This window comes from Pan paniscus, chromosome 11 (genome assembly GCF_029289425.2).
Source record: "Pan paniscus chromosome 11, NHGRI_mPanPan1-v2.0_pri, whole genome shotgun sequence".
NCBI lineage: Eukaryota > Metazoa > Chordata > Mammalia > Primates > Hominidae > Pan > Pan paniscus.
This window is the reverse complement of record NC_073260.2, coordinates 16,293,739-16,318,874: the sequence shown is the minus strand read 5'-3', so window position 1 is coordinate 16,318,874 and position 25,136 is coordinate 16,293,739. Positions and strand designations below refer to the sequence as shown.

At 37.0% G+C, this 25,136-nt stretch overlaps 2 protein-coding genes across 23 annotated transcripts in view; both read left to right on the top strand.

Annotated features, from left to right (window-relative positions):
• Positions 1 to 25,136, top strand: part of RABGAP1 (RAB GTPase activating protein 1) — a 166,154-nt gene that overhangs the window by 91,510 nt on the left and 49,508 nt on the right. The window contains exon 1 of one of the 21 annotated variants that reach the window (XM_034929008.3): positions 377 to 3,479. The exons of the other annotated variants lie outside the window; for them this stretch is intronic. Within the exon in view, the coding sequence (XP_034784899.1) occupies positions 3,261 to 3,479 (219 nt within the window). The 5' untranslated portion in view covers positions 377 to 3,260. Of the gene's footprint in view, positions 1 to 376; positions 3,480 to 25,136 lie in introns of those variants that run through there. 21 annotated transcript variants of the gene reach the window in all.
• GPR21 (G protein-coupled receptor 21) lies at positions 3,340 to 23,448 on the top strand. Of its 2 annotated transcripts, none has more exons than XM_063594224.1 (2): positions 3,340 to 3,479; positions 3,908 to 23,448. In XM_063594224.1, exon 2 carries the CDS (start codon positions 4,304 to 4,306, stop codon positions 5,351 to 5,353), a length of 1,050 nt encoding a protein of 349 aa, XP_063450294.1. In that variant the 5' UTR covers positions 3,340 to 3,479; positions 3,908 to 4,303; the 3' UTR covers positions 5,354 to 23,448. The 2 variants fall into 2 exon arrangements, with proteins under 2 accessions (XP_063450294.1, XP_034784905.1); XM_034929014.3 differs by having other exon boundaries at positions 3,343 to 3,479; positions 4,002 to 23,448.

The following is a 25,136-nucleotide window of genomic DNA, read 5'->3' as shown; positions in this document are numbered from 1 at the left end:
AAGAACAAGTGGAACAGAGCCCCATGAAGTAGACAACTTCAACCCAGCATCATTCTATCTTGCTAAATCAATATGGTTCTGAGAGTATATAGAAATTGGAAAATTCAGAAAATATAGAAAGCTATAAAGAAGAAAGATTTTTTAATGAATGTTATCCCACCATCCAATAATAGTGTTGATTTTTAATGTATTTCCTTTTAGTCATATATATATATAAAGTTACTCAGCCTTCAAAGTAAATATAGAGAGAATATATCATGAGACTGCATTATTTTATTTTTTATTGTATTTTTTAATCAGCATATAACATACATACTTATGAGGTATATAAGGATGTTTTGATACATATAGTATATACTGATCAGATCATGGTAATTGTGCACATACCCATCATCTCTAACATTTATCAACATTTATCATTTCTCTGTGTTGGGAACATTCAGTAACCTCCTTCTAGCTATTTGAAACTACATAGTATTAACTGTAGTCTTCCTAGAGTGGTATGGAACACTAGAATGAGTCTATGTTATGGTTAAAGACCAAATGTACATATGGATTTCTGTAAGGATACAAATTTATAGAGTCTCCCCAAGTTGTTAATAAATTGTGTCTTTTGAAGAAAATGTTTTTCTTTAATCCAAAGCAAAACATTTAATTCCTGATTGATTCAGTTAAATGTGGCTATTAGTCTTTTTTTTTAAAGTTTCTTAAATGAATATTTTGATTTTAGCTCCTAGAGTGGTTTCACTAAAATAGAAACAAAGTTGAAAGAACTGTTACTGTACTAATGGCAGTAATGTAACAGCTTGTAGTTTTGTTGCAATTTTATAAATTTTGAATTCTTTCAAATTTTCAGCCATTGTATTGTCTGTTTTATCAGCGTAACTGTCTTGTTTTATACATGGGAAACCACAGAGAGAATAAGTTACATGCCCAAATTCACAAGTAGTAGTAGAAAAGCCTAGACTTTTGACTTTGGTGAACACTTTTTCTGTTTATTGAAATACAGCAGTAACTCTCAAAAATCACTCCTTTATTCCATATTTATTAAGGTGCTCAGTAAATATGGTTTAAAAATAAAGTCTATGGCAAGTGTATAGAAGTAATCTGATTTGGCTGGAGGGCAGGTTATTTGGGGGAAGTAAAACAATTGAGACCAGACTAGAAAGGCAGTAAAGGAGCCATTGACTCTTGAACAATGGGGTACAATAATAAAATGTACATTTTGGATATTTAACCAGGCAGAAAAGGAAAAATTAGAAAAATGAACAAAACTGTAAGTTTAGGTGGTAATCATCTTCTATGGTAAGTGTATTAAAAATTGAAAGGAGGAAATGCATTTGAGAACTGTTGTGGAAATACATTTTCAGGACTTGGTAACTCAGAACTAAGTGCTTTGAGGGAGAGAGTGGTCAAGGTGATTGATTCCTAAGTTTCATACCGGAGTGCCTGGGAAAATGTTGGAAAAATACAGAGGCTTATTTGGTGGGAAAAAGGTTTTTGATTTTAGACATGCTGTGGTTGAAATCTCTACAGGACATCTACAGGACCTCTTCCATCTACTGGTGGAAAATGTGTGACTAGCAGGCAAATTGTAGATGGAAAAGGGAGCTTAGGAGTGAAGTCAGGGCTGGAGACCTAGGCAGAGAAATTATTTATGTTGAGAGAATAATTGACGCCATGTCATCATTCCTTCTTTTCAGCTACCTTCAGTGCTTTGTATATGCCTAGCCTCAATGTATTTGAGTAATGTGCGACAGCACTGTATTCAGATAGCTGTTGAATGACCTAGAACTGTATAGCCTCAGTAAGAGCAGGCCCTTCAGGATTCAGAGGAGCCCAGCCTTAAGCATTTCAACATGATGGGCAGGAAAACACTGGCTCTTTAGGAAGGCTACTTTAGTTGTAGGAGCAGAAAGTGAGTAAAGTTATATACCCCCTCTGTGCTAGGTGTTGGTAAGCCTTTTTTATATACTTTATTTCTCAACAACCCTGTGAAGTAAGGAGTGTTGTTCTCATTTTACAGATGATGAAACAGAGGCTTAAGAGAGGATAAGTAATATTAGAGCAAGAATTTGAACCTGATTATTGTTCGTTCGATGCTATTGGTCTTTTTACTGTGCCACACACTTCGCTCTGTTTCCCAATAAGACCTGTCAAATATTACTATCAGGATTACGGTTAAATAGGTTTTTTATTTTGGGGCTATGGCCGCGTCTGGGACTGGCCAGACAACTGCTGCTGCTTCAGATTTAAAATGTAATTCATTGCATTCTGATTATGGGTGGCCATTTGTCTGTAATAAGAAAGCATGTGTATAAAATGAATAAAAATGAAAGTTGGATCACATGTTTTTACTCAGTTGCCTACCTCTTGGAATGCTTTCAAATGCCGGCATTTGTTTATTGTCTTTTTTCTGCTGGATACTTTCAATTAATCCTTCTAAATAAAGATACTAAAATTACACATTTTCATAGCACCCAACTCTGTTAGCTGAAAATTGTCATCATTTATGACATTACCAGGAAAACCACAATATAATATGATACAGTTTGCATTGTTTTAAATAGGCAGAAGCAAGATTGTATATTCTAAGATACAAAGGCTTATTTGTACCATGAAACTTCCTGTAATATCCATGCCTGAGTAGAAGAAGGTACATTTACTTTTCTATCTTTTGTTTGTATTCTTGTTTACTGCTCAGCAAATTAGAAGCAAGAAATGCATCTCAAAATTATAGCGTAGTGTCAAATATGGGAACAGTGTAATTTATCTATGCTATTTATGTAGTATTCAGAATGGGAGATACTTTATTTTTCTCTTGAAAAAGTGATCTTAAAGTTTCTTGGCCAATATTCAGTGAATCATGAGAGACAAAATTAATGGTGAATAGCCTTCTAGCTAGAACTTCTTGTGCAGCTGAATTATGATTCTCAGTTGCCATACGCCATACACTTAAAGGAAGTTAACATACTTCCTTTCTTTAATATTGCTCTTTGTTCTTTGGGAAAATGCCGTGAGAAAATAGAAATTACCCCTCTGGTAGTGTGTTTCAGTCTAATTCCTGACACCCTGTTCTGTTAGTACCCCTTCTCCTTGCTAGCAGCCTGAATTCTGCTTTTCTACTAAAAGGGGGATTCCAGACAGACGAGGAAACAGCCTTCAAATGATGCACTGCAGGCATAGCAAGCCATTCCCACACTGTGCAGTCTGGAAATCGGGGCACCTCTCTGACGATGAATTCCAATTAGTTGCTAAAGATGCCAGAGTGTGTGCACGTACAGGCTTTTTCTTTCCCCTCCCCCTTTCTTCCTTTTCCCAAGCCCCCTCTTCTCCCTGTTTCCCCTCCTACTCCTTTATCTCCTCCCTCCGTGTCTCAGTTCTGCAGTACGCGGGTTGAAGCACATTCCTGCTTTGCAAGGCTTTCTGCTAAGGATGTATTGTGGCTTTTGTTTGGATTGCAGCATGCAGAATTACAGGTAACATTCTGAAATTGAATTAAACAGTAAATTCTGTTGAAATGTTTTCAAAGAGGCAAAATATTATATTGGAATCAATGAAGAAAGTAAATTATCTTGGCTAATTTTATTAGTGGTAATTGTAGTGAAAGGTTTTCCTAAATATTATAAGCAAATTCCTTTTCTCCCCCGTCTCAAATGAAAGGAAATGGGGTTAAATTAATCTGACTGTGATTGGTTTTGTTTTATGCTGATCTTGAAAGCTTGATGTTGCTGCTCCTCCTCTATACAGTACAGATCAGTTGTGTGGGGTGCTATTGAGGGTAGCCGTGAATAGTGGTGCCAGTAGGGGTGGAGTGGGAGGGATGATGCCAGCCTGAGCTAGCCAGGTTCTTTGATTAGGGCATTGGATGTGAAATGTAAAATGCTCTCTCCTTTTCTTCTATCAGCTGTTCAGAGGAGACTCATTACAACTCCTGCTGAAGCTCCTAATCTTCTTCCCTTCTCTTCTACCCTTTCCCCCTACCCTCACTTGGCCTGAAGACGTTCTCCCCAGAGTTTACCTTGCTCCCCTGGTGCTATGTGTATGGTGAACCTGGCACTATGGCCGCGTCTGGGACTGGCCAGACAACTGCTGCTGGCTCTCCTTATTCCAGGAAGGATTTAAAGGGGAATTGCACTGCAGGCAATGCACCAGAGCAGCAGCATCAGGAGCTTGGGGAGTAAGGCTCCTCTGGCATTATTACACACATGCAAAGCTGACCGCAATGACAGCAGCTGCTTCTTTGAACTGTTGGCAGCAGCCAAGCGGCAGCATGAAGTGACAGATCACTCCTGAGCTCAAGATGAACTCCACCTTGGATGGTAATCAGAGCAGCCACCCTTTTTGCCTCTTGGCATTTGGCTATTTGGAAACTGTCAATTTTTGCCTTTTGGAAGTATTGATTATTGTCTTTCTAACTGTATTGATTATTTCTGGCAACATCATTGTGATTTTTGTATTTCACTGTGCACCTTTGTTGAACCATCACACTACAAGTTATTTTATCCAGACTATGGCATATGCTGACCTTTTTGTTGGGGTGAGCTGCGTGGTCCCTTCTTTATCACTCCTCCATCACCCCCTTCCAGTAGAGGAGTCCTTGACTTGCCAGATATTTGGTTTTGTAGTATCAGTTCTGAAGAGCGTCTCCATGGCTTCTCTGGCCTGTATCAGCATTGATAGATACATTGCCATTACTAAACCTTTAACCTATAATACTCTGGTTACACCCTGGAGACTACGCCTGTGTATTTTCCTGATTTGGCTATACTCGACCCTGGTCTTCCTGCCTTCCTTTTTCCACTGGGGCAAACCTGGATATCATGGAGATGTGTTTCAGTGGTGTGCGGAGTCCTGGCACACCGACTCCTACTTCACCCTGTTCATCGTGATGATGTTATATGCCCCAGCAGCCCTTATTGTCTGCTTCACCTATTTCAACATCTTCCGCATCTGCCAACAGCACACAAAGGATATCAGCAAAAGGCAAGCCCGCTTCAGCAGCCAGAGTGGGGAGACTGGGGAAGTGCAGGCCTGTCCTGATAAGCGCTATGCCATGGTCCTGTTTCGAATCACTAGTGTATTTTACATCCTCTGGTTGCCATATATCATCTACTTCTTGTTGGAAAGCTCCACTGGCCACAGCAACCGCTTCGCATCCTTCTTGACCACCTGGCTTGCTATTAGTAACAGTTTCTGCAACTGTGTCATTTATAGTCTCTCCAACAGTGTATTCCAAAGAGGACTAAAGCGCCTCTCAGGGGCTATGTGTACTTCTTGTGCAAGTCAGACTACAGCCAACGACCCTTACACAGTTAGAAGCAAAGGCCCTCTTAATGGATGTCATATCTGAAGTGGCTCAGTTACGGGGTTCCCGTGTGTGTGTGTGTGTGTGTGTGTGTATTTTATCTCTAAGTATTCCTAATTCACTAGGAAATCTGGGACAGAATACTTTGACTCTAAGCAATAGCATGCAAATTATTCGTATGGATACCTTCTAAGTTTGTAGAAATGGTTTTCAAAAGTGCTTGTGAATTAGAAGACTCAATATCATGAAGACAAATTGCTCTTGCTCTCAGTTTTTGAAATGTCTTGGAAATGACTACAGTTCTCAGATTTAAAATGAATAAAGCCATATCTAACACCTCTTTCCAGCTGGCATGACTGAACCTGAGTGTGAAAAGCGTCAGCATTTTAAAAAGTCATCACTTTCTTGTCACTTTCTGGGTTCTTTCCAGCTATTTGGGCTTCATGTGCAATTGATTTCTTCTAACGGAATAGTAAAATATAAATGAAAAGGTTTTAGAAATTACTTTTTATGTATGCCAAAGCATAACTACATTGCAAGTTTCAACACTGTCATTTAGAAAGCCAAATGTTCTGTGTTTTATTCTCTTGAGAGAATTCTCTGTAGGGTGAATAATGTGAACACATAAACATTAATTTTAGAATTTTACAGTGAACCATGAAGCAAAAGTGCAATCAAATTATACAATTTATGAAAAACTGAGCTACTTTTTGTGCCATGCTTCACAGAGATCTAAAGATATGTGTGCATAGAAGTAATCATGTAGTACTTTTGGCCATGCCTTTGTGTTATGTCTATATTTAGAATATCTGAATTGTTAGATTTCTCTTTTACAGCAAAATGTGCTTAAGCTAAAAAGTAATTCAGTGATAGGCTGTTGGCTGTCCATTTTATAATGGTGACTATATACAAAAATGTGTCTTTAATATTGTCTGTTCTTTCTATTCAAAGACTTCCGAAATATTAGAACATCAGGGAGAAGGGTGTCGGTCATAAGCAACTGAGTCAGAAAGTATACCGTAGTATACAGATTTTTTTTTTTAAATACAAGGGAGTTGAGACATTTTCTTTGTGGTTAAATGGAATCAACTAGTTATTTTTGAAAAGTATTCTTTCAGTTAGTGCTAAGGAATCCACATTTGAAGAGGAGAAGGGGAAACACTTAAGTCTCTTATTGCTGTTTTCTCTCTGGAAAAAAAATCCTTTGGCATACAGTTCTTAATGGTCTTTTTTTTTTCCTGCCAAAGTACTAGAAAAACCTATAGGATTTTATAATTCTTCTATAGAATTATTATTGAGAGTTATGTGTGTTTGTATGTAGTAGTGATGTTTGTTCTTAAAAGTGATTATCTTTAGAGCAAGAGGTTTATTTTTCTAAAAGGAGAGAAGGAATTCCAGCAGCTCCAGGCATGAGAGTATTTCCTCTACTTTTCTGCTGTTCTGGAAATGTTCTGGAAGTCTTCAAGGGACTTACTTGATCTCTGCCTTTGGCTAGAGGTTGTAATCTGAATGTGACAGTGGTGTTCAGTGAGATGGAAGATGGAAGAAACCCAGGGGACATGGGTTAAAGTGGATTTCTGAATCCAAGAAAGGACATGGATATTTATAAAGCAGGCAGATAAGCTTTGGTTTTCCATCATGATGCCAGTGTTCTTATGATTTTAGGCTTTAGACATCAACTTGATTTTAACCTCAGTTGTGTTCTATTTAAACTTTTTTATTTTAAGTGACTAAGCATTACATAAACATTCAAACTTCAGATTCTGGGTTTTTCCCAAAACCTTGCTTGCTCTTTATGTTTAGTGTTAGCAAATTTTATTCTAAGCTGCTTCAAAATTTAGAACTCATACTGAAATTGCAAGTTATGTTAGAAATGGCTTGGTTAAATTGCCATTTCAAATGGGAAACCTTTTCTGTTAGATTCTGAAAAATGGTTGTATTGTATACATTTTCCCTTTAAGTGGTATAGATCTAAAAAACCAAAATTTACCTTTTTTCATATATGTTAGAGAATGTAACCTGTTCACATTTGCAGTTTGCTTATGAATTTTTAGTTTAGAAAATATGGCAATTTTAAACACTTAATTTTTGTTGAAAAATTGATATTAAATCAGCAGGTTTGATCTTATTTTGTTGTGTGTGTATGTGTTGGGAGAGAGGAGATGCTCCTGGACACAGTAGTGTCCCCTTTAGTGGCTGGGGGTGTTTTCTATGTGATATGTTTGGAAAGTTCATGTTTAACTGAACTTTTCATCCTGGCATATTTAATGCAACATTTGATGACATTTAGTTTAAATACCAGTCTGACTTCAAAAAAAGTGTATTTTTAGATTCAGTTACCATGGCGTTGGCAGGATAGCTCATTTAACTTTATATGGCATGTGACTGGTATCAGAGGAAACATATACTTTTGGTGATTATGCTGAAATTATTTCATAGTAAATTTTAAAGTAGGATTATACTGATGTTATATTTGTAAACTAGTTGTATTTTTTAATGCAGTGATTTCAGTGAAAGTGGTTTTTTCCCCCTTCTTAGAGTAGAAAAGCAATTACAAATGGACTAGTGTGCTCAACTTTAGTGAGAGCATTATCCTGACACTAGATTGGATATTTGCGTTTTTTTCACGGGCCTATTGACTCTTACTCAAAATTCCATTTTGGAAAAGGTTTTCTTTAAGCTTTATTGCTGGATAAATTCTTTTCAAGCCTTTTATAATGGCTTTTACTTTTTACTTGAATAATGGTCTCAGTATTTTAAGGATTGGGAAAACTTGAATTTTTTTTTACCGTAAATGCATTGCCCACCTCCTTGAACTTGAAAATGAAGCAACAGGGTTAGACTCCCAGATGGCCCAGATGGTGGAGTGGTTTCTAGGAGGGTTTCCTCAGCTATTCAGGTTTGTTTGAAAAATCTGCACGTTGACTTGGTATAGGAATTGTTTTAATTTCACTGAGTATGTTTTTGGTTCATAGTTGTTGGTGAAATTATCAGCAAGCCAAAATTTATTGTTATATGAGCAAATTTTGGGAAATTTAAGAATGGGAAAACTGTGGCATTGAGATTTTTTGAAGTCCTCATAAATCATTTTGTGTGTTGACTTTTGTGTAATTTTTTTCATTTCAGGTTGAAAAAAACTAAATATTAAGTATTTATATTAAATTTATATATTATTAATATTATGTTGCAGACCTTGGAAATATTGTAGACATTTCTTATGGCTGTAAATGAGTCATTTGGCCTTTCTTCAAAATTTGCGTGACAAAAGGGCATCATATAGTAAAAATGAAGTTGGAACTGAGAATAAAAAAATGTAGGCTTCTGTTTCTAATTAAGTAGTTTTGTAAATGAGGGCAAGTCACTTCTCTAAATGCTTAATTTCTCCTAGAAGGAAATATTGATCCCTTCATACCTCATAGGGTTAGTTTGGGGCTTGTGTTAGATGTGAAAGTACTTTGTAAATTGTAAAGTGCTTTGCAAATAAAAATCATTACTGTTATTTGTATCTGCCATTCTTCTACATGTAAGGAAGCCATACATCGTGATGTGTTCCCCCACACTTTGATCTTTGAAGCTCAATGCTACACCACTACTCTGTGCTACTTAGCAATCCCAGACTTGAGAAGAGAAGCAAAATAAATGCTCATCCTCCTAAAATGACAGTAGCCTTAAATTCAACATAAAATTGCTTTGATTTACTTCCTTTACTTGTCATCAAACTCTCTGAAGGCAAGGGACAGTGTCTCTTATCTGTCTGGTTAATATCTTTATCCCCACAATCTGACCTAGGACCTGGCTCAGAGCAGAAGTTTTAGTAAGTTTTATAGAATGAATAAATGACTCTGTAATTATTGCATGTAGTCACACCAGCCTTCTCCCTTCTGTAAGGTATTATAGGGCAGTGATGTTTGAAAGGTAGTCCAGAGCCTCATAAGCAACCTTCCATTTGGTCTAGGTTATTCTAGATTTTAAATAATAAATAATATCTCTTTTTGGTATCAAGAGATTAATGTGGTAATGTGAGTCCTCTATATACTTAGATAACTTTGCTTCTGGAAACTCTGTAGCTTCAGCCCAGAGAACTTCAGGCAGTGCTTTCAAATTGCCAGTTTTTCACAGAATGGATTAGGAAATATGTAGTTGGATCACACCTTCTTGGCTCTGGATCCAGATAAAGCTCTGTAAAACTGGTCACAAGGCCAAAGGAACTATAGAAAGCCTTGATGAAAGAAACTTCCTATGTGGTTTTGCTTTGTCTCCCTTTCAGCCTTTCCCAGTTTTCTAGCTCTGTCTTTCCTTCTTCCTTCCTTTTCTTACCACACTATTGGTCATGTATCCAGAAAGAAGTATTTCCTTGATACTGCCATAGGGTATGGAAAATTGTATTATGTAAGAGCAGTGGCTTTTAGGGAAAGTTTAAGCAATCAAGAAGCACTTATCTAGTAAGTTCTGCTGTGTGCCAGGTAGTATAACTAGCCTCAGAGAGGGATCAAAGAAGGATCATTCCTTTCTTGTAGAACTATATAGTCTTTAGGTGTTTCTTGTGGAAAAATTCTGTGATTATCTGTCTTCCGGGAAGCCTCACTGTTCTCTACTTTATCTGGAAGAATGTACCAAGGCTTCCTGGTGGGCCACCCCCACAGCACTGTTTTTTGTGGGGTACAATCATATGATGCTGGTGTATAAAATCATGTCACTTTATTAGTTTAAGAAGTAGATGCTGGTAATTGAGAGCAGTCTTCTCTATTAGCAGATATTTATGGGAAGCCAAACTGTATTCAGAAGCTTGCTTGGTGGGAATGGAATCTCAGAACATGGTTCTGTAATGTGAACATTATTGAGATCATAGTAAAAGGTGAAATCATCCCTGCTTCCATTATTGGCTAACCTACCTTCTTATTGACATATTACGGTATTTCTTTAGTTCAATTAACTTCTGTTACTTGTCTTTTAGTCAGATTCCTTGCAAGTCTTAGTAGTCTGCAAGCCTGCAACTCATTCTTTCTCTTTAAGGTGCTTTTTATATCCCCAGCCTTATCTTTTATCATAAAACATACTAGTTTTATGATTTTTTTATTATTCAAAACACATCTTTGTTTTTTACGTTAGTTTGAGGGAGCCGCTCATCTTAGTTTTCATGTAGTTCCTAGTTAGAAAAGCAAAATACATGAAACTACCTATAAAAATTAATAGCATCAGATAATTAGGGATGTGATATTAATGTCAGATAATGTCTAGCAAAGGAGGCAGGGAGAGGCAGATGAGTTGGAAAGGACCTTAGGAATCATTTGGTCTGATTCTGTTATTTTGCAGAGGAGAAACCAGCCCAGTGGCCACTGGGTTATCTATTTATGGTAATACCCAGACTTCATGCTTCCTAATCCGTTGCTCTTTTCTAGTATATCATATTGCTTTTGCAGAGGAGTTGGAATTTGACTTGACTCAGCCATGCCATGGGGTGGGCACATGTGTATGTGTGTAATTCTAAGGGTAAGAAGTATGAGCAATAATATAAATGTTAATTGAGACTCTTTATGTTTCAGGAGAATTTTATAAACTTTATGTTAATACTTCCAACACTGTAAGAGCTAGTGACTGTTATTAACCCCATTATACAGATGAAACAGATTTTGAGGTGCCAGAGTCAGACAGCTTATAAGTGGAAGATCTGGGATTCAAATCTAGGACTTCTGACTCCAAAGCCTATGTTCTTGCCTTAATTTTTTCTTACATTCTACATTTAATTTTCACAGCAACCTATCAGGTAGTTATTTTGAATTTTCCTATTTTATAGGTGAGGAAACATAGGCTTAGAGAGGTTAAGAAGCTTCTAAGGTTACATACATAGTAAGTGTTATGATTCAAATCCAATTCTTTGACTCTAAAGCTTGTGTTCTGTACCATTATGTAAGCCTAGGCTTTAGAAACATATGACAGACCTCCTGCTAAATGTAGCAGATTGAATATGCATATTTCTGTTAACTCCACTATAAAGAATAACAAAGGTATAATATGGATAAAAAGAAGGAGAACAGAGATGATGACAGACAGTGATGCCAGCAGAATTTTGGAATATGGAAATTCAGTGGACGAGTAGTAACTGACTCAGCGGAATCAACAGAGCTGCTTTCTAAAGTCAAATGAGGAAGAGGAGCAAAAAGAAACAGCCTGATTTGTCTATTGACCACAGTAACTACTTGGGAATTGGATTGCTAAGATGTCCCTATACGCATAGAGACTGAAAAACAAGAATTGATAGAAGCTGAAAAACAGAATAATTGATAGAAAGTTTATATAAGGAATATTTAGACATCATCACCCCTTACTCCTCTTCCCCATCCCACCTGAATCCCCATCCCACCTGAATCCCCATCCCAAGCAGGCAACTGGTTTTCACCATTGCAGCAGAAGGTGGGAGATTTACTCTTTGGAAAAGCTGAACCACTCTAGATGCCAGGCATAGCTGAGAATGGAACTAAAGGTGTGCTTTGTTGCAAACATGACTGCTATAAGAAAGTCTGTGTGTTAAATAATCAGCCCCGTTACCACACTACACTCTCAGAATGTTCTAAGCAGGATATGAGAGGAGTGTATTCTGGGGGCTGACATTTGAGGGCTCAGAAACAAAATAGCCACATTCCCTGCCTGGTCACTTTAAGGTGATGCCCATCAATCAACACATCCCACCCATGCACACAGAGCCCACAGTTTTTTATTGCTTCACTTTTAATATTAACAGACAGCCAGAGATAATTGCACTTTTGAGAAAAAGTTCTCACATAAAGTACAGAGCCCAAAACAATCAAACAAATGACAGAAATCGGAAGAAACAGAAAGAATGTAGGTTGCTGAAGAAAACAACCAAAAAACCCAACTGTAACTAACATTCTCAGAGAAGATTTTGTATCCATTAAAGCAGGGGAGAACAGAGTGCAGTAAAAATGAATAGGAAGAGAACAAGAAAGAACTCTTGCAATTGAAAGTATAATAATTTTTGTTTGTTTGTTTGTTTCAGTAAGCAGGCTAGAAAATGAAGTAGGTCAGATAGTGAAACAAAAAGGCAGAGAGACAGAAAATAGATGAAAAAGCAAAACAGTCGGAGGTTTAATCAGGGAACCCAATAGCTGACTAACAGAATCTTCAGAAACAGAATAGAGGAAAAGAAAGGAAGAAATTATTAAATATCACAAGAAAATTTTCCAGTGCTGAAAGATACGTGTTTTCATAATAACACGTGTTATTAACACGTTATTAACACGTAAGATTCACATGATGGCAAATTGTTATAAAATTTCAGAACAATGGGGATAAAAATTCCTAAAAGCTTCTTGAATGGGGTGGGGCATGGATGGTGGAGTCTAAACATGCAAAGTATAGAGATTTGAGTAGCAGAGGACTTTTTGCCACAATAAAGCTAGAAGATAATGGGTAATAGCTTCAGAATTTTGAGGAGAAGTGATTTCCAACCCACAACTTTATGCCCAAACTGTCATTCAAGTGTGAGGGTAAACTAAACTCATTTTGAGGTCTGCAAAATCACAAAATATTCACCTGCCTTAACGTACTTTCTCGGGAAGTTACTGAAGGATATGCTTCTCCAGAATGAGGGAGGAAATAAATAAAGAGATACAGAATCCAGGAAACAGGGTCTCTGACACAGGAGGATGGTGAAAACAATTCCCACAGGAAGGAAAGCTCTACGAAAGCAACTATGCAGGAGACCTAGAGAGCAGCCAGTCTAAATAGGAGCAGGAACAAAGAAGGCACTAGGAGGTATGTCTCTAGGAAAATACAGTTGGGATTTTCACCATGGTGAGAAGAATTTAGTTTTGTGAGATTTTTAGGGGAAGAATTGGTGATAGATACATAGAAAACCAAGGAAAAGAAAAAGATAGGCAATTAATAACTTCAGAAAAAAATAGAAAATTGAAGAAAGGAAATAAGATCATGACATACTCTGATTCAGTTATGTGTTGCTGTGTATAGTTTGGTGTTTAGCCAAAAATGATAGCAACACTGTTGACACGGTGAGGGGAAGGGAAGTGTTTGGGGGGTGAGGGGAAGGAGGGTGGGTGTAACAGAGCTACAGTAGCATCTTCCATAGTGTAAACTCTGAAACTGATGTCTAAAGTGGAAAAACCCAGAAAATAGCAACTTAAGCATTTTATTCAGAAGTATGAATTAAAAACAAACAGCTTTAAAAAAAGGAGAGGTGAAAATGGTTGCCTCTAAGGAATAGGGTATGAGGAGTGAAGGGAATTTCATTGTAAGCTTTGTACTGTTTGACCTTTTCACTTACGTAGGTGTATTATTTTCTTTTTTTTTTTTTTTTTTTTTGAGACGGAGTCTCACTCAGTCACCCAGGCTGGAGTGCAATGGCGCGATCTCGGCTCACTGCAAGCTCCGCCTCCCGGGTTCAGGCCATTCTCCTGCTTCAGCCTCCCGAGTAGCTGGGACTACAGGCACCCGCCACCATGCATGGCTAATTTTTTTTTGTATTTTTAGTAGAGACGGGGTTTCACCATGTTATCCAGGATGGTCTCGATCTTCTGACCTCGTGATCCGCCCATCTCGGCCTCCCAAAGTGGTAGGATTACAGGCGTGAGCCACCGCGCCCAGCCAGGTATATTATTTTCTATGAAAAGCGTAGACCACATTTAGGAAAAGAGATGTATTTTAACAGAAGTAAAGGGAAATCGGGAAGGAGGCCCAGGTATAGAACATTACTGAAATAGTAAATGGGGGCATAATAGCACTATTTTACCTATGGTTCTTTACAAAGCCATTTCCTATTAATTGTCTCATTTAATCCCCCTAGAAGTATAGGCAAAGTTAATATTGTCCCTCTTTTTCAATTATGGGAATGGAGTTTTGGGTCTGTAAGACCTTTTTGGTTTCCAGTCTGCTGTATCACTACGCCTCCATAGGTGTCTGTTTGGAACTTTTCAGATTTTGTAATTTTGTTTTTTACCAAGAGAAGACAGAAGGTGCTGGAATGCATCCTTCTTTGACATCGTGGGAAGGAATATAGGAAAACACGTGTGTGTGTGTGTGTGTGTGTGTGTGTGTGTGTATGTATATGAGTATGTGTGCTGGTACATGAGTATAATACAAGACATGGTATTGCGAAATGATGAGAGGAATGCAAAATGCCATGTAGTGTTCAAAGGCAAGGAGGTGCCTGTTAAATAGATTTCCTTAGAAGGCAGTGTGAGAGATGGGCTAGGCTCAGGGTAGAGTAGAATTCCTACAGTCTGATTCCTCTCCTCACCCCAGACCCCCTCCTTGAATGGGATTTCGTAAAGTATCCAGCTGGACAGAATTAAAGGAACCCAAAGGATCAACAGACTAAAGACTGTAATGAAGTGATCTACAATTTAACAAACAATATATGACATGAGAAAGCCCTTTGCAAATTAAAAAACCTATCTTTACAAGAAATTATTATGATTATAGTCACTTAATGAAAGATTTGTTGGCTTGTTACAAAACGACTGAATTAGCTTTGAGCAAAATATAAAAGTAATCATATTTTCAAAGTAAAGTTTTAAATTCTGTGTCTACCAGCTTTCAGCAAATACTTACTGAGTTGAATTGTTAAGGCAATATTTTGGGGAGAAAGACAAAAGTTATAGCATTTAAATAGCATTATTTACTTTGAAAATTTCTTCCAGAAAAACGGAGGAAACCTCAACTGCCAAAGCCATTTATTTTTAGCTAGACCAAAAAATAAAGTTTAAGAAGGCCATTTGTGGGTCTCTTGTCTTTATTGCCTCTGGGGAACTGAATCAGACTAAAGCCTTTTTTCATTTATAAAAGTTCCCCTTCTTCGTGGTATGTATTCGTAGGAATCTAAATCATTCCTACTTAAGTTTTGTTAACATTATATATCATTAACATCATTTTATAATACTGAGGATGTGTATTGTAGCCTATAGAACACTGGAAATAAAGTTAAAACAAAATGTAGATCCTAGTTCTGGCAGTTAATTAGGTAATCTTAATCTGTCTGAATGTTAGAAGGATCTTCATCTTTGAATGAAGATGACAGCAGTATTACAGGAGTTGGTTTAAGATCAGTTGCATATTATGTTAATAGTAAGGCTTTTAAAGTTGTCACTGTGATTACTTCGTACTCTTGGATCATTTTTTTCCTCTGAGATAAAGAGGAAGGTAGTGAAAAGAGCATGGATTTTTGGAGTCTTTGGCCCTTGGTTTTCTACTCTGCAAAATGGGATAATACTACCTCATTAGAATTATTGTGAAAATTAGGTACTATCACATCTAAAGTATGTAAAATTGTACTTGGGGGCATTGTAGGAACTCAGTAAAAGATTTCAGCTATTATTTCTTCGCCACACAGAGGTCAGATTCTCCCAATGACTTCCAGGTCCTGCAAATTGGCACATACCATCAGAGGAAAGGCCTTGGGTGAATGTGGAGTGGCCTGGTGTGCTTCCTTCTCTCAGGGATGGTAAATCCCTTAAGTACTGCCTTGATAGTTAGCTCCAGTTCTTCAACTGATGTTTTATGTATTTTGTCCTGCTTTTGTAATACATTTTGCAGTAGGGTTAGTCCTATACAAATCTCGGACATTAAGATACACATACAATACTTGGATGTACTTCATCAAGGGAATAATAAGTCATTGGGGTTTACGGTAAGAATTTTAAATACTTCAGGAGGTGGAAAGGAAATTTGAGGCTGAAGCGGTAAAGAGGGGTCACTTTAACCAAACTTTAAAAATGAGTTGGTCTTATGCAGAAAATACAATTTTGGCAGCTCCTATTTTAAGCTTAAAAGGCCTGATGAAGGGGGGCTGTTTATATACCTAAGGAATAAAGAGACTGTGTAATGTGTAGTGGCCAAAAGTATGTGCTTGAGAGGCAGACAGACCTGGGTTTGAATCCTAGCCCTGCCACTTACTAGCTGTGAGACCTGGGGCAAAGTACATAATCGTTCTTAGTCTCAGTTGTCTTAACTAATGACACTGTCTCATGTGAGTATTGTAAAGATTAAATGAGCTAATGCATGTAAAGCTCTTAGCATAGTGCTTGGCATGCAGTAAGCACTCAGTACATGTTAGCTGGTACAGCTGTCTTGTGAATAGGGTAGTATGGATGAAGCAGAAGTTTTAAGTTGAGATATAAGGGAGAATAAATTCAGAAAGATAAACTGGTGATAGCTGGTCTGGAATACATGGCTAAGGGATTTAATTCTATTTAGGAATTGGAGGTAGACTTAAGACTTCTGAGAAAATGAATGACATAAATATAGAATCCTTAAGTGACAGAGCTTAGAAGATCGCTTAACAGACATAATCTGGACTCCTACTTTCACAGACAGGGAAAGAGAGACCCAGAATAGTGACAGAGTTAATTATTTGCAGAACTAGGACTAGAATCCAGGTATTAAACCTCCTTTAGACTCAGTCAGTCCACTAGAATAAGTCCAAAGGGTTATTCAACATTTGTCAAGTGCTTAGAAAACAGGAGTTTTCAGCAGGTTTGGAAAAAAAGGAAACAACTGTTCAGATTTTGGTTTGTGTTAAGTAAAATCAAAGAATTGTCTTTCCATTGGTACTTTCAGCCAAACGAGTTAAGATTTTCTTTCAGTACTAATCAAAATGTTCTCTTGATCACTAGTAACAACCTCAGAAATGTTTGTTCGAGGAGGTAAAAAATAAATGGGTATTTCTAGAATTCCTTCATTGGTATTTATAATTGTACTGCTAGTGAGTTTGAAGGGTAAAGTTTTTGCTTAAATAAAATGGAAGATCATAAGTTGTCTAGTAACTTTTAAAGTAGCTGTTTTCCAAGAATTTTAAATACGAAAATATAAAAAGTTTAATTCTAGGAGAGTCCTTTAAGGCATTACTACATAGATACTAATATACTTTGCTTGGGATTATTTCCTATGTGCTGATAAGTTTTAAGTTTTTTAGTTAATAGAAAAAGATCTGGTTTACTTATAGCTTTATACTTTACTTCTAAAATAAGATAGCTTTTAAGTATTGTTTTTTGATACTTATTAAGATTCTTCCATAGAAAAATTAAAATCTTCAATATGATTTTTCTTATATGTTGAGCTCAAGAAAATATTTTTGCCTAAAAGCTTTATAAAAATTCAAAATTAAAATAAAGGTTGAAACCTCAGAATATATACCTGTAGCCTTTGAATATGGGTGTGAATGCAGACCTCTTACGGAATTCTTAATGCAGTGCAGCAGTTCACTGATGGAGCTGTTACATGACTGGTATCATTCAAACACAGATTTTCATTTAATATTTGTTAATTGTTATAAGAGCAAGAAACTTCCATAGAATTAAATATATCTAGCCATTTTACAGCTGCTGGTTTTTTTTTTTTTTTTTTGAGACGGAGTCTTGCTCTTTGCTTCCCAGGCTGGAGTGCAATGGCGCGATCTCGGCTCACTGCGAACCTCCGCCTCCCAGGTTCAAGCGATTCTCCTGCCTTAGCCTCCTGAGAAGCTGGGATTACAGGTGTGCATCACCACGCCCAGCTAATTTTGTATTTTTAGTAGAGATGGGGTTTCACCATGTTGGCCAGGCTGGTCTCGAACTCCTGACCTCAGGTGATCCGTCCACTTGGCCTCCCAAAGTGTTAGGATTACAGGCGTGAGCCATCATGCCCAGTCAACTGCTGTATATTTTTGCTACTCAATAGACACATTTAAATCTCTGATTTGAGACTTATTTCAGAAGAGAAGCTAACTTTGTAAAGTAAAACTGAGTATTTGTTAGCATTTTGAAGCATTTATAAGCATTTTCTTGGAAATAATCCATTGATTCGATTATTTAAAAATATAACTTGAGCAATATGAGACTTGGTCCTCTGTGTGTGTCTGTGTGTTGCATGTTATTAGTAGGTGATTTTGAGAAGATTTTATCCATAGCATACAACGCTTTACAAAATCTTTAAACAAATAGTACAAGTCAAACAATACAGTACGTATTAAGCTGTACTAAGAGAGCATTTGATATGCAGTTTACTTGGTAATAATACAATGAAATAAGTATTTGGAAGTTCATCACAGTTATCAGAAACATTTCTTTGGAATATGACTTTGCATATAATAATTTTATGTCTTAGTTCACCCATAAATGACCTTCCCCCTTTGACTATCACCACTTCTTAAATCAAAATGATATTTTGTGTGTTCACTTTTGTCAGGTAACAGTACTTGAGTATTTCCTGCTTCTTGGGCCTCTCCATGATGGATTGCTGTGAAGGAGAATCAACAATAGCAAACCAGGAAAAGGTTGACAGTGCAGTTAGCATTTATGTCTTATCTATACATGATTTGGGACCGTTTTGCCAAACATTGAATAATTTTCCTGTGGGAAACTTGAGCCCTAAAAGGAAATGAACATAGCTAAAAGGCTGCATATCACATGGGACTTAGATTTATTTTTAGAATGGCACTATAATGCCATATTTGGATTGAAACAATGTGATAGCAGTACAATATTTCATTAAATAAAGAGCCATCTTTTCTGAGGAAGTCATCTGCTTTTCTATTTCAACGTGTGGTATAGATTGAACATAATACTTATATAATCATTCAGCTAATATAATTCTAAAGTATATGTTAAAGTTAGAGGAGCTTATTTGGCAAACATTTCTAGAGCCAGTTTATTGAGTCTGGTGTAGTAAAGGTTCTGTGACAGTTCAATGACTACAGCATATGGTGTTTTTTGTTGTTGTTGTTGTTGTTTTGTGTGTTCGGAGTAAGTTGTTTGGAGGGGAAAAGAGTAAAGGGAGTAGAGTCATTTGGAATGTTTATATTATTTTTCTTGAAATGGATGAACTCCTTACTAAATTAGACAATGATAATAGAGAAACCTAGATGGATTTTTGCTTCTGAGAAATGATTTTGGAAGAAAAAAGATAATCAGCAAAGGTATTTAATATTGAGCTCTACAGTGTTTTCGTTAGTATGGTTCATAGGCTAAAAAACAAAATACTCTTATTGTATCACTTATGTTTCAAGTATCAGTTTTTCTGCCACCTGATTTCTTTATAATTTCATTTGGTTTAAATGTGATGTTCATAACATTCAGGAGATTTCTGAACTGTATACTGTCTAATTGCAGATCCCCGACAGGGCACTAAGTCCCAAACAGGAAAACTTGCCAAATACAGATTTTGTCCCTTGGCTTCTCTCCCAAGGTGGGAAATATGCCAGCATCATAAATCTCAAGTCTGTTGAGAAAGAGCTACCGCTGATATACCAGGCCTTAAGCCACCAGCTTTCCATGCAGTATTTCATTTGCTTCTCATAAACTGTGAGGCAGGGACCATTGCATAGATTTTATAGATAGGTTTGTTAAGGTTCAGATTAGTTAAATGACTTGCCCAAGGTCACACAAATTAGTAAGTGGGAGAGGCAGTACCCAGAGACAGAACAGCCTGGCCCTAGACTTTGTGTTCTGTTGGTTGCATTGTGATCTAAGTAGAGCACCTAAAGTCCATCGTCTGCATTCTTTGTCAAAAGTCCAACTCCAGTCTCCACACAATTATGACCAGATTCTGAAATGCCTTTAGTTACCTCCATGTTCATGGGTATCTAATTCCAGTCTGCTCTGTGTGATGTGTTGGAGCTTTGGAGTAGAAATTTTAAAGCATTAATTACTGAATACCTAAACAATATGTCATGTATTTAAATGTATAGAGATCAGTTTACTATTTCTTTTTGGTCCAGGTTTTGAATTGTTATTGTTAATCAGTGGCAGTTTTACTGCAAGTATGGTTTTTGCCTTCAAGAGCAAATCACCAGGGTAAATACACAAAGCAATATCTACACACAAATCCAACTTCCACTAAAATCCCTGCTGTTGCATTGGTGTGGAAGAACAGCATCACAGCACAGAGAGGTCCCATGGTTCCTAGTTGAAAATACTGACTTAAAGGGCAGTGTTGCTAGTCATGTAGGGACAAGTAAAAATGTGTTTGTTTTATATAATTACATTCTTCAGAGCTAAATTAAGATGAAGATGTTTTTGTATTGTCAGTGTTAAGTGAGCCCACCAATCGATACCTATTTCTATAATTCTTACTGATTTGACTATGTAATTGACTTTGAGAGGCTTTAATTTGTTTGATACAAATATACTATAATTCTTATTACTGATATCCAGGCTATGAGGTCCTGTATTATGTAAGATTGAGCTGCAGATTTGATTCTGAGCCTCCTGAAGGCCGAAGCAAAAATTAACAGTGGATCATTTCCATGGGGAAAAATATGTATAATTTTTTAGGAGAAACTGTTTTTTGATGGGGACACTGAGTAAAGTGGTAGATGTCCTCCCCACCATGAAATACAAAGTTTCAATAGCAGGGTTTTGTTTGTTTGTTTGTTTGTTTTCTTTTTTTTGACAGGGTCTTAGAACATGCTAATACCACAACTTAGTGAAGGTAGTTATGTGAAAGGCCAAGATATTGTGATCTAAAAATATATCTATCTGGTGGTCAGCCTTGAAGAAAAAAACTCAGAACATTTAAAAGAATACTCAATTTTTTTTTTTTTTTTTAGGATCTGAAATGGTTAAGATACATGCCCCCAGCATTCAGCGACTGTGCCTTTTCTTTTTCTTTGAATAACTTACAGAGGAGCCACATGTTGTGATTTTATTCACCTTGTTTTTTTTTTGTTTTTTGTTTTTTGTTTTTTTTTTTGAGACAGAGTTTCACTCTTACTGCCCAGGCTGGAGTGCAATGGCGCGATCTTGGCCCACTGCAACCTCCGCCTCCCAGGTTTAAGGGCTTCTCCTGCCTCAGCCTTCTGAGTTGCTGGGATTACAGGCATGTGCCACCACGCCTGGCTAATTTTGTATTTTTAGTAGAGATGGGGTTTCTCCACGTTGATCAGACTGGTCTCGAACTCCCGACCTTAGGTGATCTGCGCCTCGACCTCCCAAAGTGCTGGGATTACAGGCATGAGCCACCACGCCTGGCCTCACCTTGGTTTTATGTTTAAGAGTGTCATATATTTCTCTGGCTACATGTTACTAGGGCCTTTAGTTATTTCTGTTTTTCATAAACACTGAGCAGCCTTCATACAAGCAAGCATGTTCAAATGAGTAAAAAGGAAAGCTTATTTTCAAAGTCTGTGTCATACCAATTTTAGTTATAAGAGTCTAGAAGAGAAAAGCATTTTATTTTATTTTATTTTATTTTATTATTATCTTTTTATGAGACAGAGCCTTGCTCTGTCATCCAGGATGGAGTGCAGTGGCGCAGTCTTGGCTCACTGCAAGCTCCGCCTCCTGGGTTCATGCCATTCTCCTGCCTCAGCCTCCCGAGTAGCTGGGACTACAGGCACCTGCCACCACGCCTGGCTAATTTTTTTTTTTTTTTTTTGTATTATTAGTAGGGACAGAGTTTCACTGTATTAGCCAGAATGGTCTCGATCTCCTGACCTTGTGATCTGCCCATATCGACCTCCCAAAGTGCTGGGATTACAGGCGTGAGCCACCACGCCCAGCCACAAGAAAAGCATTTTAAAAAATATATTAGAAATTATAACTCCAACTCAATACTGATAAGAGAATATTTTCACTTTTACAATATGTTCATTTGGATTAAGAAGGTGAGCTAGGAAGCCAGACCAGCTGGGTTCCAGACCTAGCTTCCCACTTTCTAGCCAAGTGATTTAACATTTTTCCTCATTTGTCAAGTGGGGGAGATAATAGAACCCACCTCAAAAGGTTGTTAAGATAGACCTACATGTTGTTACTTAAATAATTATTTTTAAGTCTGTGAAAGTACAGCTGGCAATAGAAAATTTCTTTTAGATCTTTTAGATAAGTGGCTCTGAACCTTATTATGTGTCATACATCCTTTTGAGAATTAATTTATTCAATAAGTTTTTATCGGGTGCCTACTTTGTGTCAGATAGTCTTCTCTGGGCTTAGAGATATACGTGAACAAAACAGAAATCTCTGTCTTCATGAAGCTTAACATTCTAGTGAATATGTTTAAAACCCTGAGCACTCTTCTGAGAAAAATGTGCACAAAACTTTGCATACAGGCTGGGTGCGGTGGCCCACGCCTGTAATCCCAGCACTTTGGGAGGCTGAGGTGAGCAGATCACTTGAGGCTAGGAGTTCGAGACCAGCCTGGCCAACATGGCGAAACCCCATCTCTACCAAAAAAAGAAAAAAAGAAAAAGAAATTAGCTGGGCATGATGGTGCACGCCTGTAATCCCAGCTACTTGGGAGGCTGAGGCAGGAAAATCTCTTGAACCTGGGAGGTAGAGGTTGCAGTGAGCCAAGATCACGCCACTGCACTCCAGCCTGGGCAACAGAGTGTGACTGTGTCTCAAAAACAAAACAAAATGAAACAAAAAACTTTGCATACAGAGTCAGATAATTTATGGAAACCCATAAGTCTGTTTATTAAATCTCAGGCTAAGAATACTATACACACCTTCTTTTTATTTTGTCATAATTCTTGTGAGGCATTCCTTAGATGGGTTCAGTATTTAATTTTAAAAGACAAAGCTATTAAGAGAAAACATAATGTTACTGGGTTTTTTTTGTCACTTTTCTTGGCTCTATCAAATTAGAAGTGCTTGAGATGTGACATGACCAATTGAAATAAGATTTCCAGATTTTGCAGACTTTTGTAGGACCATCTTGGTTTTACCCAAACATAAGACATCTGTTTTCATAGGCTTAACAGTCATATTCTCATTCTTTATTTTGCTCAGTTCTACTTCCAAACATATGAAATGAAATGACAAATGACATGAGTGCTATGTAATTAGGAGAGCATTATTTTACCTCAGAGAGATTTTTCATCCTCATTTATTTTATATTAAGCACAGCACACTTTCAATTTCATTTTCCTTCTTTTGAATTTTTATCCCATCTGTTTAGGGGATTTTAAAAACTTAGTCTTTAAAATGACTTCTGATAAGCAGTAGCTGACTTTTTTAAAAGAAAATGTAACCAAAAATTGTTACTTTATTCCTGTGAAGTATATTGTAAAGATAGGACGTGGTATAATGTATTGGAGTGGGTTTTGGTGGTGTTTTTGTTTTATTCTGTTTTCTTAACTATTACATGATGGCATTTAATAAAGCATCTGTAACATTCTGGATTAATCTTAAGAAGAGCTAACTTTTTCTTTGGGCAACAAGCTACTCTGGAAATAATAATTTTCCCTATGTTGGTTATTTCTCATGGCAGCCTTCCACTGCATTTTCTTTGTTTGGGTACTTTCTTTTCTTCCTGCCATTCTTAGCTTTCTATTTTTCAACTTGAGTTTACAAAAGGATGTGTATTCAAAGGGTTTCCTACAGTTCCCAGTACCTTGTTAATCCTGAGAAATTACCCAGTGAGCCAATTCTCACAGTAAGGTATAAAAATAGTCATCCAGAAAGATTACAGAATGTGGTACCACTGTGGTTTTAACTAATGGAAGACTTTTAAAACCAAGATGGGGAGAAGAAAACAGCACAAATGTTACTATTTCCTTAGATTTTTATCTGCACAATCTATTTTAGGAGAGCCTTCAAATTTAAAAAAGTAATAGAGCTTCACCACTGCTTTATTGGATACACTCAAAGATCATCATAATTGGGGACAAGAAAGAAATCACCTGCAAATAAATCACAAGAACAGAGCCTACCTGTGATTACTATTGAGCATATATCCACAATGTTCATTTAACCAATTTTATTCCACAAATTTAGTCCAGCATTTTATTGAGTGCTTTAATAAGTTCTGGTGTGTGAAGTTGGGTGGCTTAACTTCTCTAAGTCTGAATTTCCATATTGTAGAATAAGGAAGTAATTAACCTTTTTTTATTTTAATAAACTTTATTTTCAAGAACAGTTTTAGATTTACAGAAATACTGTAAAAATAGTACAAAGAATTCCTGTATACTCTGTTATTAACTCTATTATTATTACCTTGTATTATTATGGTACATTTATTATAATTAATAACTCAATATTGAGATGTTGTTAACTAAATCCCAAACTTTATTTACATTTCTTTAGTTTTTATCTAATATCCTTTTTCTGCTCCAGGATTCCCTCCAGGCGAGTGCACTACATTTAGTCCTCATGTTTCCTTAGGTTCCTGTTGACTGTAACAGTTTCTTAGGCTTGCATTGTTTTGGATGACTTTGACAGTTTTAAGGAATACTGCTCAGATATTTTGTAGAATATCCCTCAAGTGAAATTTGTCTGATTTTTTTTTTTCATGAAGTCATGAATTTTGAGGAGGAAGAACACAGAGGTAAAGTGCCATTTTTATGACATTAAGGGTACATGCTGTCAGCGTGACATCACTGTTGACCTCAATCATCTGGCCAAGGTCATCTTTGTCAGTTTTCTCCACCATAGAGTTTCTTTTCTCCACCGTGTCATACTGTACTGTACTCTTCTGAAGGAAGTCACTGTGCACAGCCCACACTTAAGGAGTGGGGAGTTTTGCTCCCCTTCCTTGAAGGTGAGGTATCTACATAAATTATTTGGGATTCTTCTGCATGGAGGATTTGTCTCTTCTTCTCCATTTATTTATTCAATCATTTATTTATGTAAGTATGGACTCCTGGATATTTCTTTTATTGATTGATTGACTGAAAGTAGGGTCTTGTTCTGTCACAGAGGCTGGAATGCAATGGCACGATCACAGCTCACTGCAGCTTTGACCCCCCAGGCTCAAGCAGTCCTCCCACCTCAGCCCCCTGAGTAGCTGGGACTACAAGTGCTGCCATGCCTAGTTAATTTTTTTGTGTTTTTTGTTTGCTTGTTTTGTTGAGGTTTTATTTATTTATTTATTTTTGTAGAGA

What these genes read in the sequence shown, in the direction of transcription:
- GPR21 (XM_063594224.1), top strand. Translation starts at nt 4,304, where the DNA reads ATGAACTCCACCTTGGATGGTAATCAGAGCAGCCACCCTTTTTGCCTC.